The sequence below is a fragment of the Typopeltis vanoorti genome, chromosome 16 (assembly GCF_054136105.1).
Source record: "Typopeltis vanoorti isolate ZY-2024b chromosome 16, IOZ_Tvanoo_1.0, whole genome shotgun sequence".
Taxonomy (NCBI): Eukaryota; Metazoa; Arthropoda; class Arachnida; order Uropygi; family Thelyphonidae; genus Typopeltis; species Typopeltis vanoorti.
Genome location: NC_143564.1, coordinates 90753645 through 90768200, shown reverse-complemented (window position 1 = coordinate 90768200; position 14556 = coordinate 90753645). Strand labels below are relative to the sequence as shown.

Genomic DNA, 14556 nt, shown 5'->3' with positions numbered 1-14556 from the left:
AGAAACGCCGTGTTCTTTAAAAAAATTCCTAATACATAATCGTAACTAATAAAACAAACGAATTTCTAGAAATGAATAGTTCATCTGTTCTACGAAGATTATTATTGGAAAAAGATTTTGCTTCTGTCCTTACCTGTTTTTCACATAATTTATATTCTGTTTGGTCGCCGTGACACATATGACCACCATTTCTTCCGTTAGAATTCCTAATTTAAAAATAAATCTAAAAGTAAATGATAATTTATTAACTGTATAAAAATCACCCCAAAAGGTTTTAAGTCCAAAAGTAAATGTTACTATAAGAAATCAACTCACTACGTAAAATGGAGAACTTTTCTTTGGCACAAAGTAATAATGCAAACTAATGAACAGCATTTTTGATATTATTGACCAGTTTCTTTAATTTTAAAGAAACTGTGGTCAACAACATGGTCTTGAATTCAAGACGCGGATGTTTTTTCGAATATAAGCGACACTAAGATGAGAATGGTCACACTGTCGGCAAATGCATGTCGACGCAACCTTTCTCGCGTTTGAAAAGAAACCGGAAAATCGAAATGGGATATTAGACGACTGTGTTCATTGAAAATTAGCATGTAATCTTAATCTTTGACACGTCTATTTATAATTAAAGTTGCAAATATATGATCCTAATCACTTCATTGCTTCTTACTTAAATTCAGTTGTTACTTCATAGTTAAGTTTTGGTTATTTTTATGAAACTTTCCGTTGATTCAAGAGTGCTCTGTTTTTCTAATGTGCATATTATTGGTATTTTCTTCATCTAATGATCACTTTTCTTTTGAAAGCTGTCCTCATTTTCAATTGACACCATTGATTCTACCTCTTCCATGTTTTAATCATAACACATTAATATTCATCCTGTCTAGAGGTAAGCTTTATTAATTACAAATGCAAACGTGTAAACTCAAAATTTCAGCCGTCAAGGGGGGGAAAATGCTCGGCTTAACAAGTCTTCAGTTCCATTTAAAGAGAATTTCATCAGATGTTCATCCAAACTTTAGAAATATTCAAGTAATGGATTTTAGGTTACTGAAGGGACTTCGTTGTATTCAATGAGTTTCGTATCATCTCTTCTGGGTCTGGTTCCCACTGACGATACTTCAAATAAAGGTCGAAACCAGTCTAGGTAGTCGCCCTTTCCTATAATGCATAGCATTGTACACATACACGAAAGCATGCGTATTTTGCATTATGGGATACTACGGCAATTAAAGTCATTAGCTTCTATATACAAGTAGTCTAGTCGCGATGCTTACATTTAGATAAAGATTAAACAAGAACATAATTTCTTGTCAAGTTTAATTTAATATACAACCAAGTGAAAAAACTTTTTAGAGCTTTCATTACATGTTTGTCCTCTGCAACTGACAAGCTCACTGTTCTTGGAAAAGTTCGATAACATGCAAGTAGGTTCCATTAAAACATCAGGGGAGAAATGTATTTCGCCCATTTTTTCCTGGTACAAGGGATGGGTCTCTAAGAAAGAGAAGCGAGAATGTTAAAATAAAAAAAAAACTCAAAATTTTGGATTCGATTCAAACACGTCGACCTTGCATTTCATAGGAATACTAGAGCTTCCACACCTGTCAAGATGAGCCGCGCAGAGTTTAGATGTTGCCACTGTGACCTTCCTTTAGCTTTGTACGGTGACGCTTACTGCACGTGAAGAACTTGGCTGCGCTTTGAAGCGCGACATAACTTCAGAAAACCTTGGGCTAATTTTATAGTTGACCTCAACATTGGATAGTTGTTATCATCCTCAGAATAGTTGTTAGTATCCTTAAATACAAAAACCCTTTCATTTTCTGAAGTTTGACAGAACAGATGTCTTGTGTGCACTAACTCAGATGTTTTTCTATTTATCCTTCAATTTTTTTTAAATTTTTTTTTTTAACTCGAAGCATTCTTTAAAATCTTACGAAATGAAATACTGGTGCATACAATTATGATCTCTGAATGGAGGGGAAGGTACATGCATGAGAGAGACAAATATTGAACGCTCTTCTCGATATCAGCAAGAAACGTTACCACTTAACTTCCTGATGTATTACCAAAGATTGGTGACATTATTTTGTGATTTGGTTACAACTTTCCGACATTGTACTTTAGTTACAGCGAATTTTCTCTGAATACGCTTAATCACTGCCAAGACAACCCAAGTTAAGCTGTCACTGTGTCTGCAGCCGTTGCGGGCGAGGTGTGTATAGAAACACTGTTTAGGCTATGCTTGCTTCTAAAGTTTCACCTCGAAGTTTTATTTCTTAATGTCTACGAGAATGACTGATGATGAGGTTCGTCCCGTGACGAAAGGCGCCACACTTTTCTGTTTGAACTACTGTTTTTATGATTTTTTTTTTCTTCACCAAAGCCATCTAGGTGAACACTCAAGTTAAAAATGAATTCAATCTATAAGTCGAATATTTTATACATTTGTTTTATCATTTGTCATGTTCTTGTTTTGTAAAAGATTACTTTTCGGTAGCTGTTAGTGATTTATAAATAAGCCATTGTTAAATAAATAATGAAATACGAGGAATGCATTTTATAATGGACTGCGAAAAGCAGAAAGCAAAATAGATCATCAATGTTAATGATCTATATGCGTGTGAAAATATTCTCAATTCTTTTAAAAATGTTAAGATAATTAAAATACAAATAAAACGAATATAGAAAGATACAGGATATATGATCTGCATAATGCTACAAGACACACAGATAGAAAACTCGGCATCATGTGATAAACACATTATCCAATGAATTCTTTTTCTTTATTCCACTGGAGATCACTATGGAAGATATCAGAAGTCCCAGCTCAAGTCCAGCCATTCTCAAAATACGAAAGAGTTCAGACATTTTTAATGTCGAAGGAATGTGAAATCTGAGATCAGCGGGATTAGAAATTCGACTGGTTAACTCGCCTTCAAATGAAAGGGACCTTATAAAGATTCATCGCGTACTAGAAGGGATCTGAACTCGCGTCTCTTCAAAAGATTGGTGTTACTTATTGAGTCATTCGAGAGAGTCAGTTAGCATGTTGTTAGACGTTCATAGCCAAGAATGTTATGCGGACGAGGGTAAACGATTCGCTATCCTGATTGGTTTCCAGGCACTTTCCTGTCATAGTAAGATACAATGTATTAAGTTGCAAATTATATGCGATGTAAAATCTCTAGTATAAAATTTATAGGTTGATTTATTGCTTCGTATTACAAAATCCAGCGAAGGAATGCGCGATCTACACCAATTCTGGCATCATGCAGAAGTTATCTTTTTATAATGTTTCAATGCACATTTCAATAATTTGTTCTCATAATAAAATAGATGGGAAACACTTCCTTTAAATATATAAAGAGATTACATTGCTATTAACATATTTTAATCAGATAACCTTTCGAGATTGTTTTGTTAGTATTGGTTTAATTCAAACCAACAAACAACCCATCCAGAAATTGTTATTTTACAGCAGAAGTGTTTTTCTTTTGTAAAATGTCTAATATGAGAAAAACCTGATAATTAAGTAACCTCTATGAAAAGTTCGAATTGATACAACTTCTATGATTTCTAATTTGTCCTAAAACGTTTTTAAAAAATTAAAAATGCGTAGAAACTAATCTCTAAAATGGAGGTATGATAAACAATCCAAAATTATATCTAAAACTTTATCACTATCAAAATAGTTAATTCTTGATTATATTTGTTCACTAAGAAAATAAGTATAGCACACGTGGTCACAGATTGATGAAAACTAAAGAAATTTCACTTTAATTTTTAAAGGTGGTACTAAGGTTAAACACAATATTGATTCAAATTAAAATTGCTACTTATTAATACAGAAAGTTACCTCCTATGACAGAGTCGACTACGGATGCTCACTCCTCCTCCGCACGATCGACTACATGAGGACCAAGATGTCCATGCAGACCAGACACCGTGGCTTCGACTGCTACTTCCCTCTTCAATTCCTTCAGGAGCGATAAGAATAGTCGCTGTGCTCGACGCGCTGTCCTGCAAAGAATTTCATTTGTGTGACAACGTTTATCAATGTCACTTCTTAGAAAAAAAAAGTATGGAAATAATCCAAGAGAAGCTTCCTATAATCGAGGCTTTAGGTTCTCAGTATATTTTGGCACACCAAACATACTACTGGTATTCTTATACTGCATGTAGGTAAAATGTAGGAAAAAATAAAAATCCAAGGGCCACCCTATGGCGTGAGGCATTTCATGTCTCTAATAAACAACGTATATCATGTTTCACAATCCAATGGAGATTATTATCTATACATTTTTTAATAACTTCAACTAAAACGTATACTCTTATAGCTACAGTAGTCGCAAGGATAATTTATAAATTTATAATCAAATCGAAATATGACGTAATATCCGGTCTTAATGACTCAGTGGTTAATATTTCTTCTTTCCAACCAACAGACTGAGGAGTTCGGATTACGTTGTGAATGTTGATTTTCTTTAGGTGGGATATGAATTTTATCATTAGGTGTGAGACCCCCCCCTCCCGAATAATTTATAAATAGATAAAAAATATGTAAACTTAAAACAGACAAAAAATATTTAGCCCATCTCACAATATTAATGCATTGCAAGTTTACAAGCTTTCGTGAATGGAGGTCATAAAAAATTGGGGACTATTTGCACATCAGGTATTGCGCAGCGTGCATACAGTGATGCAAACATATCCCCATAATTATTCAGTTTGAATCAAATGCTTACACTATTTTAATATTAAAGTTAGTATTCAATACAGCAGGTTTTTAGTATTGATTCTGATGACAACTACATGCAAAAATTTGCAAAAACTAATGACATTTATAGAATCAGAAACGAGCAAATTTTAACTTTGATTCCTTCCATCCCCTAGGAGTGGTGATAAATATGAGCCTTATTTCTTCTGCAATTTGATATCTACAGATTTTCATTTCCAATTGTTTTACGATCTTTAATTTCATATAATTTTATTTGTTTTAAATATTTCCACTACTTCACAATCAGAAGCTAGTTCCATGAACTGAACTGTCAGTCCAATTCAGAAACGTCAAACACGGTATGTCGCTAAGCCATCAATTTTTTAAATCTGTTCCTTGACAGCGTTACAGTTTCTTTCTATTATCTTAACTGCTCCTTGTCATTTTTTCTCTTCCTGTCATTACTTACAATCCGAACAGTGTACGGAGTAGGGAAACTATTTCCGTTTTATTTTCTCTACTTTTTTTTTTATTTAACACTTTCCTTCTAAGTACGTCGCTTGTCAAATAAAACAGCTTAAAACCCATTTTCGCCTCATTCCGGCGGTGACTTATGACCTCCCGTAACTTTCCGTACGTGCAGGGTCACAACCTTTCGCAGAATAACATCGGCTAGCTTTCTACACCCACCAACAATGACACTCAAAGTAGTCTCGTAGGCACCATTGAAGATAGCTACCGAACTTTCCGGACTAGACTAACGATCCTTTAGTAAAAAAGTGGCTGAATGTTTAAGACAAGCCAAGGAAAGAAAAGAAGGCGAGTAGTGGATTCGGTGTTCATTCAACCATAATTTAAGTAAAGGGACATTTTTGGTAACCCTCAAGACCATAAACCACTTCTTTCATCGAAGACAATCGTTGTATACGTTGAATTATTATTCCGGAGGAAACGACCGAGAATGGACAGCCATTTTGCTTTCAGATAAAGACTGGATTCGCGTGTGTAAGAATAGCCGACATCAGAACAAGTCTGAAGCGATAGCGGTTGAGCGTCGAAAGGGGGGAAGTGAAATATTAGATTTCTAAACGGATGAGCTCTACGAAGTTCAACATGTCAAAGATCATTTGATACTTTTCACGTATAATAAAAATTGGAAAATTGATCGTGTCAAGAAATGATTAAGATAAACTCAAACCACAGAATTTTTTTTTGATAAATTTGCTGTCAGAGAATCACTTCGAATACCGCGGTCTTAAAAACAGTTTGCCCCTGGTCCTGTTTATTCATTTACCCTCCATTCTCCCTTCCTCTGTTTACTGATCTACGGGGCCTCCTTAAATAAATATTGGTGGGGCCTGACTTTCAATGGTAAACGGAACAGACCTGCTCTAGGGCGAATCAAGAATCGAATTACATTGGATGTTTCTGAATTGCCTTTTCTCACACTGACGTTAATAAATTTTTGAGCAGCTAATAGAATAAGATGTTGCATGTTTTCTTTCAGTTAGGACAAGTCAGTATTATAATTCATTAATAGAGACTGAGATAAATAGTATATGTTTGCGTTCTTTCATTTTAAAATTAAGATTTCTCTTGGCAGATTCAAGAAACTACCCTTACGTGTTACCGAAATACTACGGAATGTTTATATGATTAGTTGCAATAATTCCGCTTTTTATTTTTCATTTATCTCGACCATTTGAAAAACTTTCTCTTGATTTACATAATTCGCATGACAAGCAGTTTAGGTATCAGGAAAAAAGGACCGCACCATCCCAACAACTATATCACATCAATATTTTCTCTTTACATAATACAAAAATTCAGATGTAAGCATTTATTTGCAAGTCTTTCCTCTTTTACATTTTCTTAAGATATACAAATCGTATAGTTCTATATCAAATCAGGATAATTCTATTAGTTGAATGTTTGAAGCATTCAAACATTCAACTAATAGAATTATATATATATATATATATATATATATATATATATATATATTTGTGGAAAGGTACTCAACAGTTTGCACAATAGCAATATTTGGAGATCCTTAGCTATCGGTATGCTGTTTTATGAAAGCAGTTCCCTTAGATATAAATAATGCATCTTATTAGTTCACATATACAACAAAAAATGATTTCTTTTATTACAGGCTAATACAAGGTTTCTGAGCAAAAAGACATTCCATACCCCTTTCACAATATGGCTTCATAATTCTTGCTCAAATTCTAAGAAAAATAATTCCTATATGGCGGTAATGTAGACGTCTTTCATTTCATTCTGCCTCTGACGATGAAATTGAAGTATTTTTACTTAGCGAGGTATACAATTTGGCTCCTTAGCATCATATATGAATCACAAGAATGGCAAAAATCGAGTGAATGCAAGTTTTGTTTAAATATGTGAACAAAACTGTAAAACAGCAAGTACCATACATTTTCTATGCTTCAGTTACAGTGACCTTTCCATATCTCGTGTCTAGAAACATTTAGTATACTTTATTGTTAAACTAAAAGATATCACTCAAAAGAATTTCTCTTTCTGAAAATTGTGGTATTATTCGATAAGTCTGCGCATTTTTCTGGCAACGCGAAAATTATTCCGTCTCAAGAAGCTGGGTTGTTCATTGCTATCCATTTGTCTTTTTCATAATTATCTCCCTAATTAGACTGATAAAAATTAAGATATGGATCTGCAAAATTCGCAATCCCTTAAACAAAAGGTTTAAGATATACTAAATAGGATATCGTTTGTCATATTTTGAATGATTATTTTTAAAATTAAAAATATTTGCCGTTAAAATGTTTTATTAGACTAAAGTAATCTTTTGCTAACAACAACATCTGAGAATGATGCAGTTTCAAACATTTAGTACCAACACTACTAGATGTTACAGCAATCTGTTGGTAAAACAAAGCTAAATGATGTATATGACAGCTTACCTATAAATTAGAGGTAAGCTATCATATACATTGAATTCACTCAAATATTTATAAAAACTCAAAAGAAATGTATCATACACTTGACTGAAATAGTTTGCGGCGTTTCTTTCTTCTCTTTCTTACATTCCAACAACTTCTGCTAAGTTTTATTTTGATTGCATGCAATATCTTTTGAAAACGAATATTAAAATCAAATATCTCGGCAAAGTATTCACAATTCCTACAGAATTGTAAGCAAAGAAATGTTTTTAAAGGTCATACTTTGATATTTTTCACGTAAGACAGTCCTTTAGGACCAAGATGTCAGTATGGGAGAACTGTCTAGACTATTCCGAGTCGACATGTTTTGACAATGCTAACAATATTTTGACAGTTCCATCCGCGATAGGAGTGACAATTGACGCAATCCTCTTTCTACTTGTCTAGCGAGAAAGGGCATAGTATAAACGAAGTCGAGAAATTGGTTTCAGGAGCTAACATTTCTTTTTTTGTAGTTCCAGAATTGGACCTTCAATAGAACGTTGAATAGATTCAATTTTTGCTTTGCCGATGGTGATATTCTGGAAATGTCGACTTTTCTTCCTGAACAGTAAATCTCAACTGGGAAAAATATAGATTTACCCGAGTTAAAGTGGTGGTATGATGGAGAACAATAGATGCTATTTTAGTCTAGCAGCGTAGTGAGACAAAAGACATCAATATATGAATTATAAAAACACCATAGACCATTGCCAAGACGTTATTACTAAAATGTATTTCCATTAGTGCATTTATGTTTGACATTCCGAGAAAAAAAAATCTAAGTTATAAGTAAAAGAATCACAGGATTCGTTTGTATAGGATTCACTCTACTTTGTATACTTAACTGTTTAATTTTTTTTTACATTTTACAAACTAATTTAAGTCTCACTCTGTGCTCAAAGATAAGCAGATTAGTAAACGAATGTTTTAAAATATGAGTAGCTTTGGAGCAAACAATTTATTACATACTATGCAAATATAATTCAAATGGAAGTTTAGAAATATGCTGTACGTGACATGAGATCGCAATAATTAATTTTAGTTCACTTAATATGTACAAAAGCCAACCTTTCGCTAGGTTTCGATAGTTCATGATAACTATCTAGACACTTAAGACGCCACCGTAATGAAACGAAAGCCTGTGTCTGATGATAGAAATGTGGTCATCACATAAAATATTAATCGTCCGTATTAAAAATTAATACGGATACTGTGCATCTGGAAGGGCACTGTATATGAACATAAGTTTACTCGTAAACTTACAGAAAGTAATAAATCAGGATTTATAATCAGTTAAGGACAGTGATGAATTGGTTTATTTTGAAAAGTAAGATGTCAATTTTCAGATACTTGAGAGAATTCCAGAAATTAAGCCTAATAGTTGTAGCCATTTCACTTCTAGTGACCGTAAGGTAAATATTACAAAGGATGCACCTTCTTAGGAAAAGCGAGAAATAGTAAGTTAAAATAACTTAGTTGAATGAGCTTTTGGTCAATTGTACTCTGAGCGCTTTATTTTGTCCAATCAGATAACTCTACTAATGTCTATTAAATTGAATCTGTTGAAATGAAGAATCATCGATATTAAGTCAGGCTCAAACCTATGTGATGACCTGCAACTATTGATCTAATTTTTTTATACGTTCGTATATAATTATTACAAATTTGTTCCTTCCTAATTCCTTTTTATATTCCTTTTACTGAGTCTTAATTATAGTGCTTGCTTACAATTATTTCTTCACAACCATCACTTAGATCTTGCGTACTAAGTGTTTAGTTGTCATTCAAGTAACCATTACAGCTATGATCGTTAAAGTAATTAGAATTTCGTTCCCCGAGGTAATTACTTTAATACATGACAGGTCTTATAAGCCAACAAATCAAAATCTCAATACATGCTAGACTTAAAATTTCAATCCTCGCTTTACTCCACGACCCTACAGTAAAACATGACTTTTTATCACTCCAGGCCTTTTCCTGTCTCAAGATGATATAATTTTATACATGTTTGAATGGATCACTTCCAATGCATTCCCCCCCTACGATCTTTCAGCTACCCTAACGCTGTCCTCATGATTAATTACCTCCCATTGTACCTACAAGTTAAGGCCAATTTTCACTATCAGCGTTTCGGCAGGGCTTGTTTTGGTGGTCGTTCAACTTCTGTATAAAGGGGAAACCAGCTTCAGTTATCAGCTAGACATCAAGTGCAGATAGAAGGGGTGGCAAGACAACACTCATACTTAGTGGTAGCCAACGATTTACACACTGTTTTTATTTGTTGCCTAGGTGGCTATCGCGTCTACTCTAGCTCACCTTGTAGATAATTTTATATATTAAACGACCATGCTTAGTAGGAGGGCTTAAGTGACTTAGTTGAACTTATGGAAGAAGGCGAAGAAAAGATTAAAAACTCATAAACGTGGATTATATTGTCGCTGACAAACTATCATTACAATAAACCATTTAGGTTGAAATATTTACTAAGTAAAATAGGCCAGAGAGTTTCTGATCAACAAAATAGCAATTTTTTTAATAATTGGGATTTTTTTTGTAAACTATTAACGAATCTAAAAGAGTATATACTCAAAATGTCGTAGTTCTTGTTGGATATTGTTCATTATATTCAGCGTGGAATGCAACATGTGTTATCCTTATATCCAAATCAGAACGTTAGATGGCGCTTTCTAAACTCTCTAAAAAAATGTCGGCAGTCTTTGCAGAATGAGATAGTCACAGTGAAACAGTTTCTCCAAAGAAATCCATGCACATTTATTTGACATATTATATTTACAAAGAAATTATCTTCCTAAAAAAATAAAACCGTGGGAGGATGAATCATGTTCTTGACACGTTACGTCCCAACATACCCATCATCACTAGTGACATTACGACTACTCGGTTAATGACCTCGCACTATCAGGTGCTCTGTAATAAGACAACGATTAACAAGAAAGATAAAGTCATCATTGACTATTTTCTGCGGAGTGGAGTGTCTTCCTGAAACATGAGAAGACATCTTTTACTCAAAAGAGTCTACTAAGTCAATATTTTTAACGATTTGTTCCCTTTAACTTAACCCAAATATTCTCGTTAGTTAAGAGGAAGATTATTGATATGAATGTTACTTCGTTTGGAAACCAAGTTGTATCAATAAATTCAGGTTATTAACATACAAACAAGAAGTGACGTTTACCAGTGTCACTTGCATCCTAATGAGGCCAAGATTTGTTCTAGATAAGCTAGATGAAAACCAAATGTGAAACGGAAAATATTTTTTTAACAAATTACTTATTTAGACCAGTGTTTCTCAAACTTCAGATATCCGCGTACCATTCTTAAATTTTCATTATTACCAAGTACCCTTAATTAAAAATATTAATTAAAATTAAATATCCATTTTATTTGAATTTATATGTTCATGTAAACAAAAATATGATTTATTTTTAAATTTTGGTTCTCTAGAGATGTCAGACGACACACTCTTATCAATTTCATTGGATCCAGATGCAATATCAATGCTTTCTTGTTGCTTACAGCTACTTGCATTTGCTATATTGCTCTCTTTTGAGGGTTTTATAAATCCAATCTTTAACCAATGATCCATACGTAAGAATTTGAAAGCTAAAAACAAATACTGTATTTAACCGAATATAGCTCTAACTTTTTTCCCATAATTAAAGCTAAAAAATCGTGTTGCGAGATACGTCCGGGAATTTTCGGAAACTAAAGTTTTCAGAAAAAAACTGAAAATGGTGCGACTTACCAAGAAGCTCCTACTCGCTATCACTACTTTTGGCATCGAGAACAGTTTCTTTGTGTGCATCGTCAAAGTCATCTACCCAAATAGCGCCATCTTCTTTCCCATTATTTCAAGCAAAAATTACCAGTAATTTACAAGACTTGAGATACGTAGAGCAGCGAAGAACTGCATATGATTGGTGCGGTATTAACAAAAGATCGCGCGAACCAAAGACAAATTAGCATTTCAACAGTTGAGTTTAAATGCTAATTCCCTTCAACCTAATTCCATAATATCTGAAACACATTCGCTATATATTTCTTAGTTTTAACACGTTAACGACGGGGGTGGTGTCAAGCAAAACCATATGTTCCACCGGCAACATATGGTTTGCTTGGTCTATAGAGCAGTTTCTGTTGGAGAGGGGATGTGCTTCATTAGTTAGTGCCGTTTTATCCCGGTTGTCTCTAATTGCACTGTTTGTTGAAAAATATAATGACTCCTTTAATTATGCATAGCCGAAAATTGCCACGTACCCCTAACGACCTTTCGCGTACCCCCGAGGGTACGCGAAAGGTCGTTAGGGGGTACCACACTTTGAGAAACACTGATTTAGACAGTGTAATATCTGCTTGCAGTGAGAAGTATGACTTTTTGCTACAAATATTTATACAAATATCCTAATATATTAATCTGTGTTACGTACTCCTAGAGGATAAAGTTTTACTATTAGGAAAAGTAGCTGAAAACAGTCAGGCTATGTGGTAAATCTTTCTCCTCTAGCGGACATCTTCTCTAGTTGATACGCTTTGAACAAGGTATCCACTAGACATAATTATTGTATGTAATGAAAAATGGCTTCGCCCACCATAAGGTGATTTTTTTTTAAATTCTTTCTAGAAAAATCTCACTAAATATCAAAGCATACAGGAAATAGTTCGCTGTAAATAGATAATAAACTTAGCTCCTCTCCTACAAAAAAGCAACTCATGAAGCGATCCTTCGTAAACTTGTTTAATTATGATAGGATAAAATATGCATGAACTCAGTGATTTCTTGTCAAAGATAAGAAAATATTTTTATCAATTAATTCGTATTCAGTGCTTGCTTTATTCATGCTTCACATGAGGCACTCGAAATACTCCAAAGGAGTCCCTAAAGTGCTTTTTAATCTGAAGTAGTTCTAATTTGAGTTGCGATAAATAATCTGGGATTCAAGATTTGTTTTTTCCCTTCTATCAAAAAGATGAAAGTCAAGAACTATAAAATGTAATTAATATCAAAGAGGATATTAAGAAGAAATGAACTTCTTAAAACATAAAACACGATCCCTTAGAAAAATACAATTTCTAGCAAAAACAAACAGAATATAACTTCATTTAAGGACTTCTTTATTTACTTCTCCTCTCTTTCCGAATGAATCATTTATTGAGAGACTGGTTCGTATCAAAAAGTGAAGAACTTCTGTTTTTCTATATTTAGATGGAAAGCCTTACTTAGAAAGTGTGTATTTAGAACAAGTGCTGGAAAGACACCACTTATGTCAAGGGCCATCTCTCTCTTACGGTCATCGACTTCTTTCCCAGTCGCTCTTCTTTTAAATCTTACGATAAAAACTCTTAAAATGCCTAAGTAATGTATTATACTTCAGCTAATGGCGAATGACCGTGAAGCCGAGCTCCTCTGTAGCTTATGTAAACATTTAGTTAACCAAAACAGTTTCCAAGTAAAAGGATGTCCAACAACTCCAAAAGTGAAGGTTTTGTTATACATCACTCTTCAGATTATACATTTTATGCAACACGAAATATGATTTCGTAGATAAATGAAAATAGCAACATAATGCTTGCAGAGAATGAGGCAGTATCTTCAGTTTTTTTTAAGGCAGTCCCGGGGATTACCATCTTCATTCCATTTTTAATGATGCCATTATAGTGATGTTAAGTAACAGTTATCATATACAGTACTGCTTTATAAGAAGTATTTCCACTATTTTTATGACATCTGTCATAAAAATAGTGGAAATTCTGAGGGATAATAATCTCATATTTCGAGAGGAAAATTAAACCAATTAAACCAATATATGGGATCAGGTAACGCATATTCATTGAAAAGGTTCTGAATATCCTAGGTTTTAAGTGTCTTCGAAACATGTTGGATTAATTTAACAGCCCAGGCACAAATAGCGAAATTAGTTTAATAAATGTTAATTAATAAAAGAAATTACTTTTTTTTATTAACTTTTCTTTACTGTTAGTACAATCAGCGCTATATTGTACAAAAGTAAAACCATTAACGGAACAGTCTTTTAAATCTTCGTAAGTCACCAAGTGATGAAGGCGACATCTGTTAACAGTGACAGAAAATTAAATTTACTATCCGGAATATGCTATAAAGCAAATTTCTTTTAAATTAAAAGTTAAGTTTAAGCCTTACTAAATATTACTCGTTTGAATACCAACTTCAAAAAAGTGAGCATTAGACGGTGTTAATGAGATCTGGCATATAAAAATGAATCATATAAAATTGTCTATTCCAATTGTCTGTATTTTTCAAATTTTTATTTCGCTGTATAAAAATTGGCAGCTCATGGCTATTCCTTAAGCTTGCTGATATTTTCTTACTTCGTTTATAAACAAAATTTGCCTAATTTAACTTTCGTAATAGCAGGAGGATTTTTTTAAGAGTTGGAATTCAGTAATTATTTGGTGAACAATTAACTGATGCTTCCAAGTTTTTCTTTAATTGTTTTCTCCAATTAAAAAACTTGACTCATCTTGTTTCCTTCCAAAGATCGTCTATCTTGACCACTGCTAGATGTTTGCAGCATTCTGTGCTCATGCCTCTTCAAATATTATCACCGGACTGGGAATTCTGCTGAGATTAGGAACAAAGAACATTAGCTACACCGCTTTCATGAACTTGGTAAGTTCGTACTAGGAGATTAACACACGTGACAAAATTAAATGGCATCGTTCTACAGCCAAGTCCTTTAGTAAAAATTAAATTTACAAGATTTAAGGAATCGTGAAAACTTCCATACGGCTCATTCTTAGGTCTATTTCTAGATTTTCGGAAGTAGATATCCGAAAGATTAATATTTATTGAATTTAATTTTGTTT

At 33.5% G+C, this 14556-nt stretch overlaps 1 protein-coding gene across 1 annotated transcript in view; it reads right to left on the bottom strand.

Moving 5' to 3' along the window:
- Positions 1 to 14556, bottom strand: part of LOC150098180 (uncharacterized) — a 113895-nt gene that overhangs the window by 22221 nt on the left and 77118 nt on the right. The window contains exons 3-4 of the mRNA XM_090406221.1: positions 3866 to 4029; positions 134 to 206 (exon numbers count right to left, since the gene is read on the bottom strand). Coding sequence (XP_090262347.1) covers positions 134 to 206; positions 3866 to 4029 — 237 coding nt within the window. The remainder of the gene's footprint in view (positions 1 to 133; positions 207 to 3865; positions 4030 to 14556) is intronic.